This window comes from Pseudorca crassidens, chromosome 1, assembly GCF_039906515.1.
Source record: "Pseudorca crassidens isolate mPseCra1 chromosome 1, mPseCra1.hap1, whole genome shotgun sequence".
NCBI lineage: Eukaryota > Metazoa > Chordata > Mammalia > Artiodactyla > Delphinidae > Pseudorca > Pseudorca crassidens.
The window spans coordinates 29,194,282-29,209,224 of record NC_090296.1 but is presented as its reverse complement, the minus strand read 5'-3'; the positions used below and the strand labels follow the sequence as shown (position 1 = coordinate 29,209,224).

General features: G+C 40.3%; 1 protein-coding gene across 4 annotated transcripts in view; it reads left to right on the top strand.

The window, feature by feature from the left end:
- The window catches only part of ZNF410 (zinc finger protein 410), a 37,751-nt gene that overhangs the window by 14,301 nt on the left and 8,507 nt on the right, over window positions 1-14,943 (top strand). For 3 of the 4 annotated variants that reach the window (XR_010941916.1, XM_067730475.1, XM_067730465.1), the window contains exons 4-8: window positions 1,639-1,857; window positions 3,099-3,290; window positions 6,570-6,720; window positions 7,182-7,363; window positions 12,698-12,787. Coding sequence is in view for 3 of the 4 variants with exons in the window: in XM_067730475.1 (XP_067586576.1) it covers window positions 1,639-1,857; window positions 3,099-3,290; window positions 6,570-6,720; window positions 7,182-7,363; window positions 12,698-12,787 (834 nt within the window). In the remaining variant the exon portion in view is untranslated. The remainder of the gene's footprint in view (window positions 1-1,638; window positions 1,858-3,098; window positions 3,291-6,569; window positions 6,721-7,181; window positions 7,364-12,697; window positions 12,788-14,943) is intronic. The other variant, XM_067730471.1, reaches the window with a different exon arrangement.

Below are 14,943 nucleotides of genomic sequence, written 5' to 3'. Positions count from 1 at the left end.
TTTAATTTATTGAATAAATATTTTGACAATAATAGAGGAAATGAAAACAGGAACAAAAAAATCCATCTTCTTTTCTACATTACCTTCTTTTAGTTTTAATTTTGATTTAAAATATTTTAGACAACCAGTTATAGACAATAGTAAATGAAAACCCATGTACTCACTTCCCAGCTCATGAAACGTAGTGTTACAAACACAAATGTATCTTGTACATACCTCCCTAATCTCATTCCCCTTCCTCCCAAATATGTGTGAATCATTCCATGCATGACCTACATGTTTTCTTTTTAGCTGGGATATGTGATAGACACAGAAAAGCACAAAACTATATGGATATACCTTTTGAAGAATTATTATAAAGGAAATAGCACCACCCAATCAAGAAGTAGAACGTTGCCAGCTTCCAGGCCCTCCATGGGTTCCTTCATGATAAAAGCAACCTCTGTTCTTCCATAGGTCACCACTGCCCTCAATTTTTTGAAAATTTGTTCTTTGTTTTCCAAGTTTAATCACCCAAGTCTAATTTTAGCTGATTTTGGACTTTAAATGAGTGGAATCATATGAGTGTATCTTGTTGTACCTTTTATGTTTGTGCGATTCATCCTTGTGTGTAGCTCTGGTTTGTTTGGTTTCATTGCTATATAGTATTCTGTTATATGAGTGTACCACAACTTCTTTTTCCATGCCACAGCTGATGAATATGTAGTTATTTTCCAGTGTTGTATTATGACAAACAGTGCTGCTATGAACTTTAAGAACAGTTTTTTTTGTGGTAAAATGTATGTAAAATTTACCGTTTTAACCAGTTAAATTTACCATTTAACCAGTTGTGTGGCATTAAATTCATTCACTTTGTTGTACAACTTCATTAGGCTTTGGAATGGCATTGCTGTCCCTAGGCTTCCACTTTATTTCTATAACATTACCTGTTATCTCCTTGAAAGAAGAAAATAATGTAACCTGCCTTCTATAAAGATGAATGAAACCCCTGAAAACATCGGATGCTTTAGCACTTTTGGCAGTTCTTCATTATATTGCAACTAAAACCTTTGGAAATTCATCCCCTCCCTTAGAATAAAGTTCTAGAAGCAAGTCTTCTGAATTATTTCTTTACATCTGGTGTAAACCCAGAACCATAATGAAACATACTCATGATTCTATACAATTTCAGTTATATCCCAGGCTGTGATTTTTCCCCTAATGACTCACCCGAACTGTCACATACATGTTATAAAAATTAGAGAGAGGTATCTTTTCCCAAGAAAAATAGTTTAAAATTTAGATCCTGTTCTTGAGTTTGTATTCATTGTGTAACTATATTTTTCAAGGGAAATATACTGATTTGGGGCCTCAAAAGGACAAAGGTCTATAATGTCCAAATGTGGATGGTTCGTATTAGTTACCACTGACCATCAGAGGAGTCTGCCCCTCACATTTTGGTTGACACCCTTTAGCTGCCTTTCACTCTCTCTTCTTTTCTGAGGCAGATTTTGTATTTATAAAATGAAAATGCTGTCTGTTCCTGTAAGGGTGTTAGATACTAAGGGATGTTACAAGGGTGTTAGGTACCATATATCAAAATGGTGAACTCCTTGGAGATAGGTGCTACATAAAGCTGTGGTATTTTCCCTTTACTAGATGATACTCCAAATCATACTAACTCCTCCAAGGAGGTTCCTTCCTCGGCTGTGTTGAGAAGCCTTCAGGTGAATGTGGGTCCAGACGGAGAAGAGACGAGGGCTCAGACCGTACAGAAGTCTCCGGAGTTTTTGTCCACTCCAGAGTCTCCTAGCTTGTTGCAAGATCTACAGCCAAGTGATAGCACTTCTTTTATTCTTCTTAACCTAACAAGAGCAGGTATTCTTTACCCTTTTCTGACTTCTGCTCATGCTTAAGAAAAAAAACTGGGGAGCAGGGAATAGTTAACTTAGTCATATTTAAAGTGGAAAGAAACTATTCTTTAATTATTTTGGAGAATTGGTGTCGTTTGGTGATCAGTTGGGTATGTAGAGGGAGAAGGCAGACTCTAAGATGACTCAAAAATTTTTTGTTTGGGAAATTAAGTGGTGTCATTCACCAAGATAGTGCACACAGGAAGAGTAGGGCTGCGGGAGAATGATTAGTTCCAATTTGTGCCTGCTGATATTGAGATTTCACAGGGACATTTAGGAGGAGGTGTCCTTTAGAGAGTTAGAAACAGGAATCCAGAGTTCTAGAGAGGTCTGTTGTGAAATAAGTAGTTTTAGTGCTTATCAGCATTCAGGAAGTGTATGAAACAATGAGCATGGATTCTTTGATTCAGGAGTAGTCTGGAGCATAAACAGAAAAGGCAAATCTGGGACCCTGAAAAAAAATTTTAAGAGGGTAACAGAAGAATGGGAAGCAGCTTCTAGAGAGAGGGATCTCAAGAAAACAAAATGAGAATGATGTGGGGGGAGCCAAGGAAGGAAACGTTTTAAAGAAGAAAAGGTACAGAATCATGCCAAATACCACATACTGGGCCAGTGAGATGAGGACTGGGAAGTGTATGTCCGGCAAACTCAGCAAGAGCAATTGTTATTGAGGTAGTAGAGGTGGAGCTTAGGGTTAAAGAGATAGGGAATGGACAGCAGGTGAGAAAGTAGATACACAAGTTAGAAGTTAAGAAACTTCAAGAAACATGACTTTGAAGGAACAGGTGAGAAGGTGATATTTAGAGACATAGTTGGGATTTTCTATTCTTTAAAAAAAAGGATGGGAGAGACTTGAGCTTGGACAGATTGAAAGGCTGAAAGGGAAGCTGTAAGGTGGCCACTAAGGAGGAATGGGTTGAAGTTGGGAGAGGAGAAAACTAAAAGATAGGATTGGGATTCTAGAGGTGAGGGTTAGCCTGGTTGCTAGGAAAGACCGTTTTGCCTCTGAAACAGGAGTAGGTAAGATAAAGACCAGCCTGTCAGCTGGGAGTGGAAAGGTGATAACCTAATCTTGTATGAGAACAGAAGCTTGAGGTGAGAGGTGAAAGTGTGGAATAGCTGATCAGGACACAGAGTTTCTGAGCCAGGGCCAATCAAAGGATTACTTGTTGGCTAACTTTCATATATTCTCTTTGTTTCTTCCAGGTCTGGGCTCTTCAGCCGAACACTTAGTATTTGTACAAGATGAGGCAGAGGATTCAGGGAATGATTTCCTCTCCAGTGAGAGCACAGACAGTAGCATTCCATGGTTCCTCCGGGTTCAGGAGTTGGCCCATGACAGTTTGATTGCTGCTACTCGTGCACAACTGGCAAAGAATGCGAAAACCAGCAGCAATGGTGAGACCCCTGTGGTGTTTTCCTTTCCAGTATTCTGTGCAGAGATTTTGGTAATACAGTGGCTATATTTTGAGTTGTATATAATCCAAATTACTTTATTGGTAAGAGCAGAAGGCTAGAAATACGTAAATTGTTTTTCTTATTTTCTGAAAAATAACTCAGCCATGCCAGATTCATGTGCAGAATCAACTGAACTAGCATTCTCAATTGTCAGCTTTAAATAGTATACTAAACCCCTTTTAAAGGAAAAAATTTTTTCGCACATCTTGGTGTTATCTTGAATTGTTTTTATTGTGATGGTCCTTATACTTAGACCTTTTACACCGTTATGAAATTAAGACAGTTTTATCAATTAATAGAAATAAAACTATAAAACCAATAAAAATAAAATTAATTTTAAGGCAGTGTGGCAGATGATAATGTTTTGCTGAAACTAAATTGCTGCTCATGGCGATTTAGCAATTAGCAGCTACCATAGTGCTGCTTTTTGGGGGGTTGGGGGTGGGCAGGGCAGGGCAGGGAGGGTGGAACCAATTCACCAGAAGACCTAAATATCCAAATAGGGTATAGTATGGTTTCTTTTGAGTTCAGCATGCCTGTACTATTTACTCTGTGCCACTTTTTTTCTATCCAGTAATTTTCAAAGTGTGATCCCTGGATCATCAGCATCACCAGTAATTTAGAAATGCAAATTATCAGGTCTCATCTTACTGAATCAGAAACTTGGAAGTTTTTAGTAAGCCCTCATTGTGGTTATGATGCATGTTAAAGCTTGGGGACCATCGCTCTATTCACACCACTCCTAAACCACTGCAAGACCTTTGCTTGTGTAGCATGCCATAATATTTTTTGTTTTAGGTCTGTCTCTGTATTTTCTCATTAACCTGTGACAATTAAGGTAATACAAAAAATTATTGAGATAAGGTATATACTGTCATTACCACAAACATACTGTCACTTCCATCTAAGTTGAAATACAGAAATATTTTAATTTTGTGTGTGATGCTGTATATCAGGAGTCAGCAAAGGGCCAATAACCACCTGTTTTGTAAATAAAGTTATATTGGAACACAGGCATGTCCTTTAATTACTAATTGTCTATGGCTGATACTGTGGCAAAGTTGAGTAGTTGTGACAGAGACCATATGGCCCTCAAAGCCAAAAATATCTGCTGTTTGGCCCTTCACAGGAAAAGTTTACTGACCTGCTCTGTACAGTACTACTTTCTCTGGAAATTATATCCCAAATGTAAAGACCTTGCCCACATAACTGTAGGATCTCAACGTGTTTACAGTGTTATTCAACATGTACCATATAAGGTGTTGAGTTTGTCTCTCTTGCTCTCTTTTCTTGGGGGGTGAGGGAGGGGGAAACCATTTCATCAGATGACCTCTAAATATCCAGAACTGTCATTGGCTGAGGTCATTTTAAGCTAATCTGTCTTCTGCAAACAGTGCTTTGTTTTCAAAAACAAAGTAATTTAGGGAGCACTTTGAGAAATTTTATAATGACTCAAAATACAAGACAGCTCACTCTTTTCTGAAGGATTTTTCCCCCCTGTTGTATGATTATATCAATGTTCTCATTGTATTGATATCTACAAAATTGAATGCATGAAGCCCCAACTGTCACCAGTTTATACTTTTTTTTTTTTAATTTAATTTATTTTTTGCCTGCATTGGGTCTTGGTTGCTGTGCGCATGCTTTCTCTAGTTGCGGCGAGTGGGGGCTACTCTTCGTTGCGGTGCGCGGGCTTCTTATTGCGGTGGCTTCTCGTTGCAGAGCATGGACTCTAGGCACACGGGCTTCAGTAGTTGCAGCACATGGGCTCAGTAGTTGCGGCATGCGGGTCCTAGAGCGCAGGCTCAGTAGTTGTGGCACACGGGCTTAGTTGTTCTGTGGCATGTGGGATCTTCCCAGACCAGGGCTCGAACCCGTGTCCCCCACACTGGCAGGCATATTCTTAACCACTGCGCCACCAGGGAAGTCCTGTCACTGGTTTAAATCTCTGGATTAGCATGGGTTTCTACAGACCTTTCATTAGAAATTAATTAGCTGGAGCTCTAGAGTTAGTGGGAAATTTTCCTTACAGTATATGCACTTCTGTGCTGTTTAAAATTTACCCATGTTTCAGTTAAACAAACAAAAAAACTATGTGGGACAATATTTAAAAAGAACAAGTTAATTAATATTAACTAGCAAAAGGCATCTTAGGTTCTGCTCTGACCTTGGAGCAATTAGTTTTATGATTAGCATTTGGTGAAGTACAGCAAGGAGAATGTAGGGCAGGAAGAAAGTAAGGTTAATAGATGGGACAGAAACTGCCTTTGATCAACTGTCAGGTTCCCGGGAGTGTGATATGTATAACATATTATCCTACTCTTGGCTCTTGAGAGGGAAATTTGGAAATATGAATCTTATTCCTAAGGTGTATGTAGTGGAAAGATAAACTCCATATGTTTATAACAGAATTAAGTGGTTGTGAATGTTTTTCTCCATTGATGTCCAACTATGAGTTGAAGAAAACGAAGGAAAGGGTGCACCACCTGCTAATCTGGAATTTATTTAAAGATTTAGTTAACCGATTTCGTTTAAATTTAAGAAAGTCACTGCACCATATGCTCCTCTCCTCCCCTCCTTTTATTCTATTGAACAAAAAACTTGAGCAGTATTATCTCTAACTTTTAAAAATGTGGTAAGAAATTTGAAAATGAGCTGAGTTTTTGCATTCTTAGATATTTTGTAACTAAGGAGGGGTGGTACAGGAAATTAGAAGGTGATTCTTATTCTCTAGAATGATAGAAACAGCCAAATTGACTTCAGAAGATAGAAATCTAAGAATGGCCATCTACAAAAGAAATTACTACTGTAAGTTCACAGCTAAGCCAGACTGGCGGCTTCTCCTTAAAATACAAGTTTTTATTACCTAGAGCTTTAAGTCATCTTCTGTAGGACCCCACTCCTGGTGTTGACATACCTGCTTCCTTACCAATCTGTAATGCAAAATAGGTTGAACTCTGCTTTTTGTTATGAAACCATTTTGGATATTTCTTACATTTGCCAAAGAGGCCTAGTCTTGTGGCTTTTTGTAGTTCTGTGGATTAAGTAAGGGGATGGGGATATAGAGCCCTCTCACTTCTGTTAAATGAATGCAAAGCAAGCTGGGGAAGATGAAGGATCGATATGTGATTAATGATCACTAGGAGTGGCTTTATTGTTTGAACCAAAGTATCTGAGTGGAATCCTTCCCTAGATTATAAATATGTGACTCTATTACAGGAGAAAATGTCCACCTTGGTTCTGGTGATGGGCAACCGAAAGATTCTGGGCCCCTTCCTCAAATGGAGAAGAAGCTCAAGTGTACAGTTGAAGGCTGTGACCGGACATTTGTGTGGCCAGCTCACTTTAAGTACCACCTCAAAACTCATCGGTGAGCAAACCTGAGATTCCATACTTGGAGCTTAAGAAAGTTGATGCTTCTGAAGGAACTTGACAGAAGTCCCTCCACTTGACAGATTAAAGGAAAGCAGGGGCTCCAGCTCACTTGTGGTTAAGATGTCTTTTGTTCTTTAATAGAAACATTTGCATTGTCTCATTTACCTTGTTCAAACATTTGGCACCTAAATATCTTAGAGCAAGAGTTCTCAAATCTCATCATAAAACATAATGTCTTGGAGAACTTAAAAATTATATATAAGCTTAAGCCCCACTCTAAACCTGTGAAATCAGTATTTCAAGAAGTAGGGCATCTGTAGTTCAGGTGATTCTGATACATCTAGATTTGGGATTTACTGTCTGCCTTGAGAGTCAGTAGGAGCTTTGACTTGTCTTCTCTAGCAAAGAGCATTTTCAGGCATTGTTGCGTATGTGATTTTTTTTTTTTCCCCCCAGAAACGACCGCTCCTTTATCTGCCCTGCAGCAGGTTGTGGGAAAAGCTTCTATGTACTGCAGAGGCTGAAGGTGCACATGAGGACCCACAATGGGGAGAAGCCCTTTATGTGCCCCGAGTCTAACTGTGGTAAGCAGTTCACTACAGCTGGAAACCTGAAGAACCACCTGCGCATCCACACAGGTGTGTGCCACCCCAGCATTCCCACAGGCCGTCTACTGCTTGGCTCAGGGCCTGCTGGCTGTCCTTAGGAGACGAAGGTTGGGGTTGTTGCTAGAACTCTGAGGATGAAATTTCTTTTTTTCAAATGCCTCATGGCACTTTTCAGTTCTTTCAGTAACATTTATTGTCACCTCTGTGTGAGAATGGACAGTTTGATTTCTGTCTCTGGTAGCCTTAAGTAGGAAGGGATATAAGACCATCACTGATAACAATGATATGATCATATATGGACAGAAATGAGCCTTTCCAAATATCTTCAAACTTAACACAGTTGTAGTTTTGGTCATTAACATTTATTGAGTTACACAAACCACACAGATTCTGTTCTAGGCACTAAATGGGGGGTAAGGTGAGGGGAAATACAAAAGCTAAGCTTAATCCCTGACTTTGAGTTTACTTTGTTGTTAGAGCCTCACAGCCTGAGAAACAGAATGGAGAAGTGACTTGTCCTGAGTCAAATAGCATGTTAATATCAACGGAGCAAAAGAAAGATATCCTGATTTCTTAATCTAAAAGCTTAAGGGTGACTTTCCAAGCCACTTGGCCCAGTTGTGCTAAGTCTCTTGCCAGAGCTTAATCACTGAACCCAGACTACTACCGTAGGATGTGTAACTATTCTTCCCACTTTCTCTTTCTCTTCCTTGTTTATTCTTGCATGCTAAAATGATAGCAGGTACAAATAAATGGCATTTAAAAAGTGAAGCCCAAGCTGAAGCCACCTTTGTTCTGCGCATGTTCCTATGATTCCCTCTAGATTGACATTACCACTGGATATATTTTAGGGCAGAATAGCTCTGTTCTCAGCTCTTTCTTTCTTTCTATTTATTTATTTATTTAATTTTTGGCCAGGTTGGGTCTTTGTTGCTGCACGTGGGCTTTCTTTAGTTGTGGCGAGCGGGGGCTACTCTTAGTTGCGGTGTGCGGGCTTCTCATTGTGGTGGCTTCTCTTGTTACAGAGCATGGGCTCTAGGTGCATGGGCTTCAGTAGTTGCAGCACACAGCCTCAGTAGCTGTGGCATGCGGGCTCAGTTGCTCCTCAGCATGTGGGATCTTCCCAGACCAGGGCTCGAACCTGTGTCCCCTGCCTTGGCAGGATTCTCAACCACTGTGCCACCAGGGAAGCCCCTCAGTTCTTTCTTGAAAGAGTATTCTTGCTCTAAGAAAGCAGTTTGAATAAAAGAACAGGAAAAACATCTAGCTGAATAGTTAAGGAAAGTAGTAGAATTCACTGTGCCTTATTAAATTCAGTAACCTCTTCATCCTTGTGCCACTTGTCATCTTTGTAGCATTTGATAAAAGTGAACATATTTTAAAATGCTTTCTTTTATTCAGAGTGTGACCTGATTTTCTCTCTTCATTCTGACTCTTGCTAGCTCTGCCTTGTTAATCTAATTGTCGACCAATTTCAGAATTTTGGGTTTCTCGCATTTTACTCAATGTGCTGTCTCATTGCAGTCTCAGGCTTCAATTTAATCATTTCTTCCTGGATGTCTCACAGATCTGAATCTCAGTAATTAATATAATAATAAAAGTTAGGACTTGCCTGGTAGTGCAGTGGTTGAGAATCCACCTGCCAATGCAGGGGACAGGGGTTCGAGCCCTGGTCCGGGAGGATCCCACGTGCCACGGAGCAACTAAGCCCGTGCACCACAACTCCTGAGCCTGCGCTCTAGAGCCCGTGAGCCACAACTACTGAAGCCCACACACCTAGAGCCCGTGCTCCACAACAAGAGAAGCCACCGCAATGAGAAGCCCGTGCACCACAATGAAGAGTAGCCCCCACTCGCTGCAACTAGAGAAAGCCCGCGTGCAGCAACAGACCCAACGCAGCCAAAAATAAATAAATTAAAAATAATAATAATAAAAAGTTAGCATTTATTAAGGCAATTTAATATGTACCAAGCACATATACATTATCTCATGTAATCTTCAAGGTACCTTTGTGCTTTAGATAACTGAGTTTATTGATGGAGAAACAGAAGGTTAGAGGGTTAAGGAACTTGCCCAACATTATGCAGCTAGGAAATGGTAGAACTGGAATTTGAATTCTGATCTGACTCCAAAGCTCTTGCAAGGATTTTATTTTCAAGTGCTGACAACTCATTTTATCTCAGATGTCAAAATTGACCTCAGATCTTTATTAGTAGTAACGGTAGTAATTAAAGCTGCCAATTTTAGTGGCTTACTATGTGCCAGGCACTATGCTTAAATATATTTAACTTGTATCATTTCATCTAATTCTCAAAATAATCTTTTGAGGTTGTATTATGTTAATTTTATAGATGAAAAACTGATTCTCATAGGTTTTAAATATCTTCCCCATACTGGTAAGTGGTAGTGCCAGAATTTGAACTCAGGGCTAACTGGCTCACGCTCAACCATTATGCAGCATTGCCTCTTGAACCTCCTCCTCCTCTTTATTGCAGCAAAATCACCATCCTGTCAGTTTCCAAATAGGAAGGCCCTCTAACTTAAGGCAGCTTGATGAGATTCCTGCCACTAGATTCTGATGAATCTGTTTTGAAATCTTTTTCTGAGGTTCTTGAGTTCATCTTGTTAAACATTTAACCTCATTTATTAACTGCAATTTTCTGTTTTCCTGGTGTTTATTCTATCATATGTATGAATATATTGTTCATTCATTCGGCGACTTTTGGAGTGCCTGGCATTCTGGGGTTAGTGTGAGTATACAGATATGCTTTCCAAAAAGTTACAGACCACTGGAAAATCACAAACGTTAAACCGTGTGGTACAGTCTGAAAGAACAGTATAATCTAGAGCTGTGCTCCTCCCTCCTTCAAGGCCCAGCTTCTGTATTTTCACCATACCAGCCTTACTTGCTGAGTTTCTGTTTTTCTCCTTTACTCTCTCACACTGTCACACTCATAACAGTTCTGACACCAAATGTGTTTTCCTACACCAAGTAAGTCTCTGTGACATCAGGTGGGTGTCTATAATTTAACTGAATTCTGACACTATCTGGAAACAGCGTCAGATCCCACAGGTTAAGGGCTCAGCCCCACAAGACTGCCACCTACTTCAGATGTCTATTGCAAGTAGCAAGTCCCCAGGTTACTGACAACATCTGTCTGACTTGGCTACCAATTGGAGTTCCCATGACCCCCCCCCACCCCACCCCCCCGTCCCGGATTCAGTTATTTGCTAGAACAGGTCATAGAACTCAGGGAAACATGTCTACCAGTTTATTATGTAATAAAGGATATGATAAAGGATACAGGTGAGCAGCCAGACAAAGAGATACACAGGGTGAAGTCTGGAATAGTCCCAGGCACAGGAGCTTCTGTCCCTGTGGAGTTGGGGTGTGCCACTCTCTTGGCACATAGACATGTTCACCAGCCCAGAGGCTCTCTGAACCCTGTACTTTTGGAATTTTTATGGAGGTTTCATCACGTAGGCATGATTGATGATTAATCCATTTCCAGGCCCTCTCTCCTCTCTGGAAAATGGGGGTAGGGCTGAAAATCTCAAGCTTCTAATCATGGCTTGGTCTTTCTGGTGACTCGCCCCCATCCAGGAGCCCACCAAGAGTCACCTCATTAGAAGAGACACTGCTGTCACCCAGTAAATTCTAAGGGGTTAGGAATTCTGTGACAGGAATCACTGTCAAAGACCAAATATTAGAACAACAGATTATCCTAGTGCTCATATCACTTAAAAAATTACAAGGGGTTCAGGATCTCTGCATCAGGAGCTAGGATCCAAGATTAAATGTTAGAACAAAAAATTCTAGCACCCCTGTGTACAAGGGTTTTAAAGCTGTGTGTCAGGAACTGGGGCAAAGACCAATATATATACTTATTTCACACTTGTCGTTTTCTGAACTTGCCTTGGGCGCTCTCAGTTTCAAGGCTGTGCTCATACTAGTCCTTATGCCTGAAATTTCCTTTCATCCTTGTCATCTTTAAAGAGCAGCTTAAATTCAGCTTCTTTAAAAAGAGAAGTTACCGGGCTTCCCTGGTGGCGCAGTGGTTGAGAGTCCACCTGCTGATGCAGGGGACACAGGTTCGTGCCCCGGTCCGGGAAGATCCCACATACTGGGCCCGTAAGCCATGGCCGCTGAGCCTGCGCGTCCGGAGCCTGTGCTCCGCAACGGGAGAGGCCACAACAGTGAGAGGCCCGCATACCACAAAAAAAAAAAAAAAAAGTTACCACAGTAAGAATTCCTCCCCTTTATAATTGCATATAGCACTTTTTTATACCAGAATTAAAGTCATTTATGAATACGTTTATCTCTCACTAGGTGGTGACCCTTGGGAGATACGGACTGCATCTCTGATTTTTTTCACTTTTTATTTTGAAACAATTATAGACTCATGAGAAGTCACAAAAAGAGTACAAAGAGTTCTGTATGTGCTTCACCCAGCTTCCACTCAGAAGTGACATCTTATGTAACCATAGTACAGTATCAAAACCAGAAAGTCAACAGTACTGTCAGTCTACAGACCTCATTCAGTTTTCACCGTGCATCTTTGATTTTTAAAATAACAAAGTAATGCTGTAGAAAATGAAAATTATGGAAAAGCACAAGAAGAAAAAGCATAATACCACTATCAGGTTATAACTACTGTTAACACATTGTGAGATTTTTTTGTGTACCTCTCACTAAACAGCTGTTTTTATTTGTTTGCTTTTATAAGATGGGATTATGTAATACCTATTTTATAACCTTTTTTTGTGTGTGTGTGGTATGCGGGCCTCTCACTGTTGTGGCCTCTCCTGTCGCGGAGCACAGGCTCCGGACGCACAGGCCCAGTGGCCACGGCTCACGGGCCCAGCCGCTCCGCGGCATGTGGGATCCTCCCAGACCGGGGCACGAACCCGTCTCCCCTGCACCGGCAGGTGGACTCCCAACCACTGCGCCACCAGGGAAGCCCCCTATTTTATAACCTTTAAAAATCTGTACTCTTAAATGGATCTAGAAACTCAATCTTAAAGAGAATTGATGTAAGGTAAAAGTCCTGAGGGTGTATACACTGTTTTCCTGATATCCTCAGAAGGGATGGGATCACCAAAGAAGGTAGCTCAGTGCAGCTGGGGCTCAGCCCCTGAGGAGGGAGGAGGAAGTATGCTCAGAGGCAGCTACTCTAAAGAAAAGGGCAGGGCTGTCTGCAGGGCTGTGACTGAGAGGTGACACCTGCTGGATAGTCCGGTTGAAATTATATAGCGTGAATTCAGGAAATCAGAGTAAGTTTTTGGAAACAGGAAAAGGTTGATGGGAAAACAGAATAATAGTTCATCAGAAGAGTGAGTCTTTATCTTATTTTCTGTCTCTAGGAGAGAAGCCTTTCCTTTGTGAAGCCCAAGGATGTGGCCGTTCCTTTGCTGAGTATTCTAGTCTTCGAAAACATTTGGTCGTTCACTCAGGTACTAGAACCTGTGCCATTCATAGATTTCAGGGAAGATGGAGAGCCAAAAGGGTAAAAGGTTAGGGTAGTGGTATAAAGAGATCTAAAGAGAAACAAACTGTTCACCATAAAGTTTCCTCCCTATCCTGACAGAACCAGAAATCAAGGCCCTTGATGCTTGCATTCAAAGGGTCATATAATCAAGGAGAAAATATCTAATTATTATTATTTTCAGCTGAGCCATTGAACTGCATTCTAATTGGGACCTTTTTCTGAGGGAATCAACAAATTTATTTGGCACTACACTGGGTACTTTATAAGTTACATCAGATATGGTCCATGGAGTTATTCAGAGCAGACTTGCCAAGGCAGAAGTGAACTCGAAGTGGAGAGAGATTCTAAAATGGAATCTGGTAATTGTTCAAATGGCTAGCCATGGGGAGCAAAGGGAAGCCAGAATGGGAGGAGTGGGGAGAAGGAACTAGAAGTTATTTATCATGAAGACAGCAAAACCGTTCAGTGGGAGCAAAGGAGTTGGAGAGGTATAATCAGTCAGGGATGTGAATTTCAGAGCTGAGATCCTAGGGGTAGAGCAGTTTTTTAATATGATGACAGATTCTAAGCAGAGATAGCAAACTGATAGCCTGTGGATTAGATGTGGACTTCCAGATGTGTTTTGCTTGGTTTGTAGAGTGTTTTCATTTTACTGTTCTTTATTTTATTACGTAAAATTTTGTCAAACATACATAAAAGTAGAGAAAAATACTTTTTTACATAACAATAATGCTGTTATCATATCTATCAAAATTAACAATAACTCCTTGGTTTTATTTGAGATTCACTCCATGTTTAATTTTTTTCCAATTGTCTCAAAAATGTCTTTTAAAGTGCCTTTGTTTAAATCAGGATCCAACAAGGTCCACTCGTTGCACTTGGCTAGTAAGTCTTCTGGAATCTAGATCTATCTGTACTTTTTGTTTTTCATGCTATAGACTTATTGCACAACAGAGTCAGTTGGTCCTGTAGCTCATCCCACGTTCTGAATTTGTTGGTTTGCCTCCTTTTCTGTCATTTAACTTGTTCCCCTATATTTCCTAAAAGCTTCAAAGGTTCGAAGATTTTGGCAAGGTTATGTTATAGGTGGTTGTGTTTCATTTTGCATCACATCAGGAGGCATACTGAGCCTAGTTGTCAAAATTGATCAATTGGTTCAGGTGGTAACACCCTGATCCCCACATTGTAATGTTCCCTAGCAGCCTTATGGTTTCATCTCTGAATGATGCCTGAATTCGTTATTTCAGCAGGGTTGTAAAATGTTATTTTTCTAATTCTATTATTCATTCACATTTGTTAGCCAGAATTCTTCTGTATAATGGGTCTCTATCAACTAGGGCTATTTGGTAATTTGTACACAAAAGGCAGGATAAATGTGTAATTCTTTTAACTGTGAGTTTTCAGAATAAGAAATTGGTACTCTGGTTACTTCTAGTAGTGTCATTTTCACTGCTTTTTTTTTCTCTCTCTCATTAATATTATCTTGAATTCATGTGTTTCTACATATTCACTGTATTTCAATCCATTATAGTTATTTTTTAACAGCTTTTGGACCTATTAATGCACATACCTTAAAGTTCACCCATTGTAAGTATACACATCAGTGATTTTTAGAAAATATATAGGATTGTACAATCACCACCACAATCCAGTTTTAGAACACTTGCATCACACCAAAAGTTCCTTTGTGCCCCTTTGCTGTCAGTTCCTGCTCCCACCCCCAGATCCAGGCAGTCATTGACCAGCTTTCTGGCTCTCTATATTCTGCCTCTTCTGGAAATTTTCTGGTCATTTCACTTAGTTTTGCTATCTGCTAGTCCCCTGTAGGCATAAGGGTTTTTTTTGTTTTTGTTTTTGTTCTTTGGCATAAGTTTTTGACCCCGCTCTAAGTGTGGTTGTCTGGGTAGGTGGGATAGAAGTTGAGGGTTTCAGACTTGAGGACCTAAGGGATAGTTCAGATCATTGTGTAGAAGAACCACCAGTGTGAACATTGAAGACTGGGAGTTATGGCAGGAAACGGGATAAAGGTATATTATGAATCCAGGGTTGGAATCCTTGAGGCTAGTGCATGTCCTTGAGGTCCATGGAAGACTGTATCTGAAAAGGGAAGTAAATATTCTG